Source organism: Onychostruthus taczanowskii, unplaced genomic scaffold (genome assembly GCF_017590055.1).
Source record: "Onychostruthus taczanowskii isolate IOZ18803 unplaced genomic scaffold, ASM1759005v1 scaffold309, whole genome shotgun sequence".
Taxonomy (NCBI): domain Eukaryota; kingdom Metazoa; phylum Chordata; class Aves; order Passeriformes; family Passeridae; genus Onychostruthus; species Onychostruthus taczanowskii.
In genome coordinates this window covers 30,226-44,393 of record NW_024500450.1, presented here as the reverse complement: position 1 = coordinate 44,393, position 14,168 = coordinate 30,226, and the positions used below count along the sequence as shown (strand labels likewise).

General features: G+C 35.6%; 1 protein-coding gene across 11 annotated transcripts in view; it reads left to right on the top strand.

Annotated features, from left to right (window-relative positions):
- Positions 1-13,786, top strand: part of LOC121338579 (polypyrimidine tract-binding protein 3-like) — a 37,995-nt gene extending 24,209 nt beyond the window's left edge. For 8 of the 11 annotated variants that reach the window (XM_041409699.1, XM_041409694.1, XM_041409698.1 and 5 more), the window contains 9 exons: positions 892-1,002; positions 3,113-3,287; positions 6,302-6,379; positions 7,036-7,166; positions 9,736-9,769; positions 10,400-10,492; positions 11,034-11,250; positions 12,303-12,380; positions 13,068-13,786. In XM_041409699.1, the coding sequence (XP_041265633.1) occupies positions 892-1,002; positions 3,113-3,287; positions 6,302-6,379; positions 7,036-7,166; positions 9,736-9,769; positions 10,400-10,492; positions 11,034-11,250; positions 12,303-12,380; positions 13,068-13,200 (1,050 nt within the window). In that variant the 3' untranslated portion in view covers positions 13,201-13,786. The remainder of the gene's footprint in view (positions 1-891; positions 1,003-3,112; positions 3,288-6,301; positions 6,380-7,035; positions 7,167-9,735; positions 9,770-10,399; positions 10,493-11,033; positions 11,251-12,302; positions 12,381-13,067) is intronic. The other 3 variants (XM_041409703.1, XM_041409700.1, XM_041409701.1) reach the window with 3 other exon arrangements.
- The last annotated feature ends 382 nt before the right edge of the window (positions 13,787-14,168 follow it).

The following is a 14,168-nucleotide window of genomic DNA, read 5'->3' as shown; positions in this document are numbered from 1 at the left end:
CAGAGAAGGGTAATGTGTATAAGCTAGAGAACAAGAGGCTGCAGAGCAGCACTGTGGAAAGGGACCTGCACATCTTGGTCAATAGCAAGTTGAATATGAATCAGCAGTGTACAGAGTCTAGAGGGGAAGCCTTATGGGGAGTGGCTGAGGGCACTAGGTCTGTTCAGCCTGGAGGAGATTGAGGGGAGACCTCCTTGCAGTTACAGCTTCCTCAGAGGGGAAGTGGGAGGAGCAGGTACTGATCTCTTCAGTGTTGTGACTTCACTGTTGTTCACATAGTGACAGGACTTGAGGAAATGGCATGAAGCTGAGTTGGGGAATGTTTAAGTTGGATTGGAAAAGGTTTTTCACCCAGAGGGTGTTGTGCTCTGGAACAGGCTCTTCAGGGAAGTGATCACAGGACCAAGCCTGACAGAGTTCCCAGAAACCTTTGGACAATGCTCTCATGCACATGATTACTGTGATTCTGTGGGGTGTCCTGTGCAGAGCTGGGAATTGGACTCAGCTGATGATCCTTGCAGATCCCTTCCAACTCCATGTGTTCTGTGATTCTGGGACTTCTGAAGTCCATTTCTCAAACCTCCGCTCTGATTTGTAATTCACAATTCATCTGCAGACACTTGACAAATGCTTGTTTGGACTGTCCTTGTTTACTTGATTAGACATTGCTAATTCTTTAAGGAAATTTTATACATCTTTCCTGTCTTCTGTAGCTTTTCTTTGATTATTTTTTTTTACCTGATACAAAATTCTGAGTTCACACAATTTTATTTTTGTTCAGCTCTCACAACAGAAATATTTTTCAGAAATTTATTTGGAATATTAAGTGCTAGTTTTTAGTGTGCATGAATTACTCACTGCTTCTTAAAACCCATGTTCTTTCCCTAACAGATTTTCTCTAAATTTGGCTTTGTCTTGAAGATTGTCATGTTCCATAAGAACAATCAATTTCAAGCTCTGCTCCAGTATGCTGATGCAATGAATGCATATTATGCCAAAATGGTAAGTATAGTGTATTCAGCTTGATTTTGTTTGTTTGTTGGGGGGGTTTCCTTGCTAAGGGATAGGGGAAGCATTAGGAATATTTTGACTGTTAACTTCGTGATTTTTCACCATTCTAACACTCTTGTTGCGCATGAATAACTTTGACATCTCTCTTTATTTAAGAGGACAGCACTCTATCATCAGCTGCCAACAAATCTGTAGCATATACTCCAGGACCTGCATGAGTCTGTCAAAATGAAAATCATTGATAATATTCTCTCTCAGTCTTCTTGAGGCTGAGCAGGCCCAGCTCCCTGTACTTTTACTTGTGAAAGAGATGCTTCAATTGCTTAGTCATCTTTCTAAGTCTACACTGAACCCATTCCAAGAGCTCCATGTCTCCCTTGGGCTGAGTTGCCCACAACTGAACACAGCAGTTTAAATGTGGCCTCACCAGTGCTGAGTAGAGGGGCAGGATCACCTCCTTTCTCCTGCTCGCAGTGTTGTTTATAATGCTGCCCAGGATGCCATTGGCCTTCTTGGCCACAAGGACAGATTGCTGGCACACAGGTATCTTGTGGTCCACAAAGATTCACATTCTTTGTAGGGCTGCTTTCCAGTAGATCAGGCCCTAGTCTGTGTTTTCCACTTGCTTTTGATGAATTTCAGAAGGTTCCTCTGTGCCCTCCAGGCTGCTGGAATCCTTCTGAAGGGCTGCTTAGCGCTCTGGGCTATTGGCCACTCCTCCCAGCTTTGTGTTGTCAGTGAAATTGCTGAGCAGGCCTTTGCACCTTCATCCAAGTCATCTTTAATTCTCATATAAAGGGAGCAGGAGGTAATAAATAGTCAGATATGTAGAAAAGCTTTAGCAATCCTTTCATGACACCTGTGATTCAAGTCCCAGAGAGGCAGACTGGAGACCTTTTTAGACCACTGGTCAGGTCAGCAGATGGGTGCCTCTGCTGTGGCATCACCTACAATTATACACCACCTCTGGGGGTTACTGGCACAGGATCTGCCCGCTCTCTTGTTTCACTTGAAGTCATACCTAGGTCTGGGACTTATATTGGAAAACACCAGTGAGTCCAATGATAAACCTAATGCTGCCAAACCTAATTCTAACCATGTCCTGAAGCACAACATCTGCACATCTTTTAAGTACCTCCAGGGATGGTGACTTCACCACTTGTCTGTTCCAATGCCTGATAACCCTTTTGATGAAGAAATTTTTCATAATATCCAGTCTAAACTCCTGTTGCAGAACTTGAGCCTATTTCCTCTTGTCATGTCACTTGTTTCATGGGAGAAGAGACTGACTCCTACCTTGCTACATCTTCCTTTCAGGCAATTGTAGAGAACAGTAAGGCCTCTCCTGAGCCTCCTTTTCCGCAGGGCAGACAACCCCAGCTCCCTCCAGCACTCCTCGTGGGACTTGTGCTTCAGATCCTACATTAGACTCCCTCATGTAAGGGTCAGTTCACGCAGTTAAAATTTCCAAATTAGTATTCCTATTACCATCTGATACTGTGTGTTGAGTGGGAGAGAAGTAAGATTAGAGACATAAGAAGTTAAGTCATGCTTAAAGCTGTGTTTTGTCCACTTGGCACAAGGTGATATACTACTAACTAGTAGACTACACTAGAGGTTTAGGTAAGGATAGTCGCAGCATAATTGTCTACTTGGTGTTTAAAAAGAGGGCTTAATACCAGAAGGTGAATTACTGTTTGGATTCAATTACAAGGTGAAAACTTTGTAATGGTGGAGTGGTTTGAATTAGAAGCAACTTTTAAAGGTCATCCAGTCCAATCCCCTGGAGTGAGCAGGGTCAACTTCAACTAGATCAGGTTGCTCAGAGCCCTGTCCAGTGGGCATCGGCCTCCTCTCAGGGCAACCTGTGCCAATGTTTAATCACACTCTTTGCAAAAACTTCTTCCATATAGCTAATCCAAATCAACCCTCCCAGTTTAAAATCATTACTCCTTGTCCTATGCCAACCTGCCCTACTATCTGTCCTGATCTTTCTTATAGGCCACCTTCAAGTCCTGAAAGGCTGCAATAATAATATAAACTTATAGCAATGGCTGACATGATGTGTTTTATCTCTGAAAATGTAATTATTTTTCTTCAGGCTCTGGATGGCCATTGTATCTACACTGGCTGCTGCACTCTGCGTATTGATTTCTCCAAGTTTACTAAGCTAACGGTGAAGTACAACAATGACAAAAGTAGAGATTTCACTCGCACTGACCTTCCTTTTGGTGATGGCCACCGAACTGTAGAGACATCCTTATCTACTCCTTTTGGTAAGAAACCTTCGCTTCTAGTGCTAAATACACTTAGAGATCATAATTTTTATGTCACATCTATGCTTTGGCTTCATATCAGGTTCATAGAGGGGTAAATTTTTCATACATTTTGTTTTGCAATGCCCAGTAAAATTCATATGGAAAGCATGAAGTCAGAGTCATAGTAAATGAATATCTGAAACAATAACATGAGGAATACTAGTGGGTGAATTTTAAAGTGTTGTAAAAAAAGCTATAAAATACTACTAAAATGCTGTGAAATTGTATCATTGGTACAAGTAATGTAGTAAATATTGCATATCAGAATTGAAGTCATCACAAATTGACACTGGCTGCCTAAAGCTGCTTGAAAATAAGTGTTTTAAGAGTATTAGCTCTTATTTGTTGATATTTTAGGGTAATTGAGTGCTCCAAGAAACAAAACTGCAAGAAAATCCGAAATTCTATACTTATTTATATATGTCTATATTCATCTTTTAAAATATAAAATTTAAGAAATTTTCTTAAATTTTAGAAGTCATTTTGGCATAGAGGAGACAGTGTCTGCTTGAAGTGGCACTAGAGAAACACAATTAGAGTGATTTTAGCTATTTTTCTCTCTCTAATGACAACTATTAACAATAATACACAGCTAAGAACTGTCTTAGCTGTTGAATAGGTATCTAAGTGCTGTCCAATTGATTATCACAGTAAAAAGTGTGGGAGAGTAATTCCCTATTTTCCTTTATTTTTCTGTGGCAGCTAGGACAAATACTGGGTTTGGTTTGATTTTTTTTTGGATAGTTGAGTTAGCTTAAATTAGAATAAGAAAGTGAGTTGCACTCACTACTTTCTTGATTTTTGTCTTTAGTGCTCCCCTTAAATGCAGGCCTTGGATCTTTATGTAATGGACAAATGTCATTACAGTGTGGGGCAGAGGAGGATGGTGGAATTTGCCATACAGCATTATAGAAATGTGCTGTTACAAGTCTAATATAGACTAATTAATTAGACTTGCACTATTTGAAATGTCAGTGGAAGGGAAAAGTACAATTTGAGTAGTTTATTTCTGCACTTGCTTGTAGGGCAGAAATAAGAATGCTTTTGGAGAATAACACATGAACACTTCTCTTCTTCCCCCTCACTCTCCCAAGCTTCTCATTGCTAGGAGCCTTATTTTCCTTTACTGTAAGAAGTGCTGGAGTAGGCTGATGTATTTGTCTGTGGTACATTCATAGTGAAGCAGCTGCACGTTTATTTTAAAAAACAATAATAAACAGCTGTAGACGGGGAAAAGTGTGCTTCCTAGCCTTTCTAGTGATGGCAATACACATATTGTCATTGGCATGTTCTGAGAAGCTTAGTTGCAGAACATGAGGAAAAGATGTTCTAAGCCATGTGACTACCTTCACTACTTCTTATTACTGGATGTAGTTTTGATGTAAATTATAAAACAAAGCTGGTAATTGTCAAAATAATATATCTGTTTTTTATTGTAGACTTGAAGTTATCTTAGTAGCAAAACTAAACTGTTTTTGAAACTTGTTTTTCTTCTTTTTTCTTTAATTTTCTTCTGCTTTCTGTGGAAAAGATACTGCACTATAAACAAACAAATTTTGTGCATATTTTGCATTTAAAGCGTTCTTGCATCCACTGAGCAGAAATACCTGAATTGGCTTGCTTAGAAAGCTAGGCTGATAACCATGAAGCAAATTAATTTAAAAGAAACATGCAAACAAACCCAAAAAAAACCCAAAGAATGCTAGATCTTCCTGCATTCGCTCAGTTTGACAATTTTTACATTCCTGATTTTGGTATCATGGTGCAACATGCAGGTCTTATTTGGCAGAATAAAAGTTCTTGATCTATTTATTCATTAATGTTTCCATTACAGTTCTTGGTTTGTGAATAAGTGATTAATAACTATATTGCCAGAATTTGTCAGTATCATTTCCAAAATGTATTTGCTTGATTTGGTGTGATAAATGTGTTCAGTTTTTTGTATGAAAGATACTTTTTTACCACAGATAAGAGGAGGTGTAATGTGATGCAGTATTCATGGATACTTGATCTGTGGTGTCTGTTACATTTCTTTCTGTAGTTCATAATAGATACTTTTTTTGGTGTTATATTATCCCTATTGATAATCATTTGTTAGTAGCTCTATTTTAGTCAGTGTAGAGGTTTGAGTAGTAAAACAGACATATTACCAAGCTTGTAGAATGTTTTCTAATTATACATGCCCCATTTGAAAAAAATAAAATCTGGTGTGTCCTTACATACAAACGAATCCACAACTCAAGCTTTTATCTAACTGCTTAGAACACAGCTTTGTGAGCTACCCTGGGTAGCACTTGACTCCACATACTAATGTGGAAATCACTGAGCTATCTTTGATGCTGGGACTCTCCATATGTTGTTATTCCAAATCTGGTTAATGCTTGTGATTTCCAGGGGAAATATAAAAAACACTGGTTACTTATAAGTTAAACAAACTGGGAAAGTACATCTCCTTAGAAAGCAGAATATATATGCTTTATGCATTTGAGCAGGTAGTAAAATTCAGAACCTCAGATTAGTTGTAGAAGTTCGTATTGTTTAGCTTGTACTGATCTTAGTATTCAGGAGTTGTATCTCATCATTGTAAAACATCTTTGACTGTATTTACTTGCAGAAAATTTCTAGTATGTCCATTGTGTGAATAGAAACCATTGAACACAGGCTTTAATGGATACTAGTCTCTGCTGTGCTTTCCTATTCAAATTTCTCTAATTTACATTTTGCCCAGACTTCATTTTAGAGGGGAATGTTGAGGCTGACCAGAATATTTGCCTTCAAAAGTGGCTATGTTGTCTTTGTACAACATAGAATCTTGGATTTCAATGAGAGTTTTAATCCAAAAAGTTTTATAAACATCTGGAATCACATATAAAGTCAAAATAGCAATACTGGTAGCTGATTCTGATTGCTGAAATCTCTTCTGTTTTCCAAAACTTTTAATATCTGCTTTAAAAAATGTCTGTTCTCTCTAGCCACCCAAAATACCATATTTCCATCATATACAGGGCCTCCTGGGTTTGCCCCAGCCTTGGGCTTTCCTCAGGGAGCAGGTAAGATTGTTTTCTAAAAATGTGGTGTTTGTAGTTATGGCTAGTGGCCCATCTGAATACATCCATTCTGAGCCATTTGTTTTAAAATATAGCAATCAGAACACATTATTAATTTGAGTAATTGTAACTCTTTTCATATATATATACTCAATAAAATAAGTTTCTGTAATAAAAACAATATCCTGATGTAGTTTATCATTCAATAAGCAAAGAACCTAAATGCCATGATCAAGGTTACCTATAAGAGAAGAAATTAAGCATTTATTTTTTTCTCAGAATCATAAAACTGCTATAACATTCAAAGCAAATTGAGGGAAGTCTCTGCTTTTCTGGCTATCAAGTGAGAAATATATAGTTTTTTAGACTGTGATCTTTCCCTTTCTAGCACAGGATAAACTTGTGTGCTGTATTATTTTTTTTCTTTCTTCGGCTGCAATTTATGTCCCTGTTTGTTTGGGTCTATTTGTGTAGCTGAATATTTCTTTTTTCTCTGAAAGGGAGATGCTTCCTGCTTTATTGGTCAGATACTAGTAATAACTAAATTCCTTAAAATAATTTTTAAATTGGATATTGATGGTTTTGCCAAATACAACCTGCTTGTGTATTCTTCCTTATCCACTTCGAGATGTCAAGTGATGCTATTTATACCTTTCCAGGTCCTTCAGCTCTGCCTGTTCCTGGAGCACTTGGTCCTCTCACGGTCACCACATCAGCAGCACCTGGACACATGACTGTTCCGGGTATTCCAGGAAACTCTGTTTTACTAGTCAGCAACCTCAACCCTGAAGTAAGTTTGATTGGTGGAACTGATGTAAATGTCACCTTGTATCAACTGCCAGAATCCTTGCAAACTGACATTAGCTGAAGGAGTAAGAGAAATTCTCTATGCTGATAATATAAAAAACAGGACATATCTATACTTGTTGTAGGTAGTTAGCAATATTGGGGAGGTTTAAAAACTCCCATCAAGCCGTGAAAAGCTTTCTAACACAATTTACTTTTGGAACCCTATGTTTGCAGTGTAGCTAGTAATTAGAGAGAAGTCTGTGATCAAGTGTAAGAAATGTTTGAAGATGTAAACAACATACATATGATAATTTACTGGTATCTCTGTTAGTATGACTTCTCTGTGTGGTTTCTTATCTGTAAAGAAGGCAATCCTTATCTGTAAAGGATTTTTCCTTACATTTTTTAAAAAACAAGGAATTAAATGGAAAGGAGGAAACAGAAAAAGAGATAAAAGCATGCCAAATCAAGTACCTTTCTAAACATGTGTAGGATCTTTCTAGTTTTGCAGCTTTGAGATTGAAGAAAAAGAACACGGGTACATTATGTTGTTGACATCACTCTACATGTATTTTTAACAGTTATAGTAAGTACCCATGTTCACTTTTCATAGTACCACACAGATGCTTTTTCATATGGTGGCAGTAAAATTACCAAGGACGACTTGGAAAGTTATTTTTGTAGTGGAAATGACATAGGCTGGTCTATAATCTTCTTTGTGTTATTCAAACAGTGATCAGTTCTTAATTGAAAGGAATATACATCTTCTTAAAAAATTAAACAAGCTTTAACAGGGCCCTGACTTAAAAAACAGTTCTTTTTGACTATTGATAAGCAGCAATGTAAAATTCTTGTTGCACACACTCCATACATTTCCTTAACTGTAAAACTGTTAGAAGTTGTTGGCGAAATTGAAGTTATCTTCATATTCTGAAGTTTAAAAATCTGTTCACCAGTTTCTTTAAGTAATTGTTCTGTTTCCGTTTGTTCTGTTTCCGTTTGTGTATTAACAGCCAAATTCATAGCAAGCATCAAAAACCCAGCTGTATATAGGGCTGTAAGACAAGTAATTTTTCTTTGATTTCACAATATATTAGTGAGTTTCTGATGATGGCTGCAGATGTGCTTTCTGCAGCTGACTATTTTCTGAATCTGAAAGGAGCCTACCTCTTAAAAATAAGCATATGTGAACCATAGGTCAGAGCTCTTTTTAGGACATTGATGCTTTACAAAGTATGAATCATAGCTAAGGATTCATATAGAACTTAGTGCTGTAAGGCATGATACAATAACAATGTGTTAAGTAATGCTCAACTTCTTAAAAGGATTAAAATAAGAATGTACTACAAATTTAATTGTTGAAAATATATTTCTTGGCAGTTTTGTAGCACTTGTTCTTCAGTATTGGTTGTCTGACCCCTGTCACTCCTTTTTCTCTGTATAGAAAATCTGGTTGACCTTATTCCAGTTCATATTTCTCTCCTGGTTTGTGTGCATTTTAACATTCCTTCATGACTGGTTTTGTCTTTCATTCTCCTCCCCACCCTTTGATTTTTAAGTAGAAATATTTCAGTCTCATTTGAATAAGAAATTTCTTTTTAAAAACAGCAGTCTCTATCCTGAATTTTTATATTTGGGCCAGAAGAATAAACTCTTGATGAATTTAGATTTTACATTGATAGTAATTGTTCTCTACCACTAAATGCTGATGATAAATGGGTATGGCCTTACACTTAGGCTGCAATATCTTCTGTTCTTGAATAATGTAGGTATGTTTGGTACACATTCAAGAAGTTGAGTTGAGAAGGAATAGGGATAGAGAGTGTGAGTAGCACTTCTGATATGCAGGTATTTTTAGAACTCATTACTGGCAAAACCTTTGAAAAATTTTGGCTGCATTACATTGTAAATTGTCTTCTTTGGTAATTGACACACAAGATTTGTATTGAGAGTCACTGAAGAGAAATTTACCTTTCTGTTCACAGCTTCTAATTGAATACAATTTAAATACCACTTGCTATATGCTTCCGACATAAACAATTAAATACTCTGTGTCTCCCTTTAGAATGTCATGGCCATGTACAGGGATGGGGACAAAATTGAAGACAAAGCAAACACATTTTGAAGCAGCTGGGTTTATTTTTGTTGGTATTGTCTGTTGTTTACAAAATGCAAAGGAGTTCTTTAATACTTTATTTTAATTTAACCAGTGTCTTTCATTCTTTTCACAGAATGAGCAGGTAGCTTAGAAAGGATAAGGTCAAATAATACAGCTACTTATAAAACTAATAGCTTCTGCAGCATGACAGAATGAGTCTTGAGTGATAAAAATGTATGAGCTGAAGTGTTTGCTTGTTTACATATTTTACATGTGTATAGCAAATGTGTATTAACAAGAGTGCCATACACTGTGATTATTGCAGGGAATGGCTTTTGGAGAGACAGGTTTATGTATTAGTATGCAGCATCTCTTCCATTTTTTTTTTCTTTTGTTTACCATGCACTTATAGAATAGATGTCTTCATTTGCATGGCTTTAGAAATAATGTACTCATTTTATCATTTAAACAGGCCATCACACCTTATGGACTTTTCATCCTATTTGGTAAGATATGTCAAATATACCTTGACAAACCACAGGGCTAGTGGTTCTTTTTATTTATCTGACTCATGCTGGTTAATTCAAACTCTGTTGCTCTGTGCATGTCCAGGAAATACACTGAGAGAATGCACTGGTTTTAAAATGGCAGTAAGTTGAGGCATTACTTAAAAGCCACAGATACCAAAATGGCAAAACAGTTAGTGTCAGAAGAATTTTGATGTGTGGTCCAATTTGTTTACTACAAAAAATGGGAAAGCAAAGTAAGATAAAAAAACGGAGGTTGCATCAGAGGAAATGCTGTACAGATTTGCCTCATACATTAGTAGCAGGGGACAGTGTTGGGTAGAGTAATATTTTAAGCCTCTGTTAAGAGGACTCTGGCAACTGTTGCACTATTTGAAAACTGAACACAAACATGCAGTAGTATGACTGGGATCTGGGGGATTTTCCTCCACTTAAGAGCCCCAGAATATAATAAACAAACTTTAAAACACTCCTTAAACTAATATTCTAACCAACCTGTTTAATGAGGTATTATTATTTGTAACACTAATGTTAGTCAAAAGAAACAGACTTGGCATTCTGCTTTTCATAATAGTGTTCTGAAAAAATTTCCTTTCTGGATTTCCACAGGTGTATATGGTGACGTGCATCGTGTGAAAATCATGTTTAAGAAAAGAGGAATTGCTTTGGTTCAGATGGCAGATGCAACCCAAGCTCAATTAGGTATTGATTTTTAAGGCACAGTTATGCTTCAAGCTAACATGAGTTTAATATAAAGGAAGAGTTTTTAATCTGTCAGTGACAGGCATAAACAAATAAAATTCATCACTGAGCTGCCTTACTACATGCAAACTTTGATAATACTCTTACTGGTTTTAAAAAAATAGTCTATTATGAATCTCAATTTAGTAAACAATAGAGCTAAAACGTACTTTTATATTTATATATAACATATTTATTTTAATAATACATTATACTATTTTCCTGTAATTTATCTTATATCTACCTATTTAAGAATGGTCAACTGATCTGTATTGAAATGCTATTTTGCATTTTTTTTGGCATTTGAACTGGAGATTATATTATATCCTTATACCTTTTTAAAATGTAATGTTGTGACATAGCCCACCTGGTAGATGTGGAAGTTGCAATTTAAATTTAGGATGTGAAATCTGACATTAAGTAGAAAACAGTATTAGTATTCAAAGAATTGTCTTTTCTTCCCTCCATTAATTCCTGTTCAAATTACATTTCCACTGGTTAGCTATCAACTACTTGAATGGACAAAAGCTTTATGGAAGGGTCATGCATACTACTCTTTCAAAATATCAGACAATTCAACTTCCTCGTGAGGGACAAGAGGACACAGGTCTGACAAAGGACTATAGCAATAGCCCTTTACATCGTTTTAAGAATCCCTGCTCCAAGAATTTTCAAAATATCTTTCCTCCATCTGCAACCTTGCATCTGTCCAACATCCCGTGAGTATCGGCATGTGTCATCTTCTTGGAAAGGTATTTTTTAGGTGGTGTTGTCAAGTTAAAAAGTCTAACATAAGTCTTGGTTTTCTTTCCTTGGCCTTTTACAATGCATTCTGTTGTGGGTCATTCTGGTATGTTATTAACAATAAGTGGATCTTTTAACTGTCCCGTTTTTATCATTAGCAAAGAGGATAACTGAAGGAATTACCTTCTTTGAGTTTTTGATACTCTTTCATACTCTCAATTTATATTTTCTTGAGAGTATGCTTTTGGTTTTTGACATGTTAAATCATATCACAAATTTTCACAAAGGTTAATGACATGTTTTTTTAGGTAATGTACACGACAACAAATTAATCGCTGATATTGTTATTTAATATAGATATGGTGTTTAATAATTCTAATACTTTTTAAAGAACATCTTCTACAGAATTCAGATCTCTTACATGGAGGGCAAGTTGTGAGAAAGTAAAAAGTATTATTTAGTGTGCTCTTTAAGACTGAAATAATCTTTTTAATGTCTAGAATATTATCAGTAGTGTGTGGAGTAACAGCCAAACATAAGTTTTACAGGCTTCTCATCTTTGGCAGCTGTGCAGGGAGGAAAAAAGGAAAGTATGGAATTTTGCTACAGTAAGAAAGTAAATTATAAGACACTTTCAAAACAGCTTTTTGAGTAAAACAAAAATCTTTGAAAATTGAAAATATGTGAAAATATGTGATGTGCACAAAGTGCAAGATGAAATGTATTCCTTAAGATTTTAGGAGATTTTTATGCAATCTGAATTTTACTGACAAAGAAACAGGGTTGGATGAAAAACAATAGATTGTCCAAATTATTTTTGTAGCACAATGTGACACTAAAATGTAGAGTAAATGCAAGTGTTTTGGGCTGAAGTGTTTCGAGTTGATGGAGATAAACTTAAACAGCAAAAACTAGTTTAGAAGCCAAAATTGAGATCTTGATATTATTACAGAACTCTGTGCTCTTCTACAAGTTGAGGGGAGTTTGTTTTTGTTTTGTTTGTTTGTTTTTTGTTGTTTTCAATTAGGCCTTCTGTTACTGTCGATGATTTGAAGAACCTTTTTACAAGTAAAGGATCTACTGTGAAAGGCTTCAAATTTTTCCAGTAAGTTCTCTTGTAAAATTGCTAAGGAAGCTTTCATCCTAAAAAATAGCTAATTGCTTTTTTGTGACTTTCTATGTGTATACAACTTCAGGCAAAATTCTATGTATGTATAGCTGTACATAAAAGTGGTACACCTATCACGATTTTTCTGATACTTTGTCTTAAAATTGTAAATGGAATACTGGGTTAGCATAACGAAGCTGAAAATATACAGCCTTTTGACAAATTTCACGTGTGTTCAAAGTAAAGCAAGTTCAAGGAAAATGCTCACTTCTTTGAAAAATACAAGCTTTGTATTTGTAAAATGCCATATAAAAATGACAGTGATGACAATGTGTCTACATTAATTAAGGTTAGTTGACAGTATTATTTTAGCACAATCATACTTGCTAGACTAATCCCATATATATGGACAATGCAATTATTTCTTAGAGGTCTTCAAGCCGTATTTTGACCTAGATTTTTGATGTCCAGTGTAACGAAAGAATGACATGACTTTAAGCCATAGATTCAAAAATTTATGTAGTTTTTTATCTTTGCATTTTAGCAGATGCATAAATAGCTCCAATTCTTTTGCTGTACAAGTGTGTGTGATATAGCTGCGAAAAAAACCCCACTTATGCCACTTTTCTGTGTTGGCTAGTGAAAATTTGGTTAGGATTAATAATAATTTTTATTGTTCTTCAGGAAAGATTGCAAAATGGCTCTTATCCAGCTGGGCTCAGTGGAAGAAGCAGTTCACGCTCTCATTGAGCTTCACAATCATGACTTTGGAGAAAACCAACATCTCAGAGTTTCCTTCTCAAAATCTTCAATCTGAATTTTGTGTGAATTTTTCCTTTAAGGCTGCTGAATGTTTTCTCTAAAATCTTCAAACAGAGACTGAGACAGCTCTGACCAACTCTCTCTCTTAAAAGAAAAACCTCACTCATTCACAAAGAATTAAGTCATGATTTTTTCTGATTCTAGCTGCAATTATGTCATCCATAGAAAGATTCTTCTGTGAAATCATTTTAGCAACAATATTTATCATCAAATTTCCTACTTGAAATTATATTTTAAGACCATCCTTTCAGCTTTTGTTTGAAATCAGCCTTACAAAACAATTTAGAGTGCTTTTGCAATGTACCAAACGAGTATGTTTAATGAAAAGGTAAACCTACTCTGTGCAGATTAAACACTAATTTGAAATGTGAAATAGTGCTTGGGTTTCTTGAAGAAAAGCAAACAGTAACTGTGAGTATCCTCTAAATAGTATTTATGTTACCAAGGTGTGTGTTCATACTTTGACGAATCTTTACAAATAACTTGCTTATAAAAATAAAAAGTCTGTGCTGTTCTTATAGATGAAATTATTAGAGAAAAGGCAGTGCCTTCTCTCTGGAATAAAAGTATTTGACAAATTACTTCAAGGTGTGGAATTGGAGAATTAGTTTGACTTGACTGTGGGTTGGAAGTTGGATGTCCTATTTCTACTATGAAGGGATGTGTAATAGTACCTTGGAGAAAATAAAATACGAAAATGCTCCTGATTAAAATATTTTTTTTACATTTCTCTAAATAATTAAATGTTTGCAATCTTATGGAAAATATTCAGGTCTGTGATGGTTTCTCAAGATTTTAAGAAGTTATTTTTGCTAAGGTCGTCTTTCAGGGCAGAAAAATTAAACCTCGAGTTTTTTTACCACTCTACAGTCTAATACTTAAATTACTCTGTATTTACCTAATTTCTTATTTTGTGCCTTACTATATGTATATGAATAGATTAGAGTGTTACCTAAGTATCTT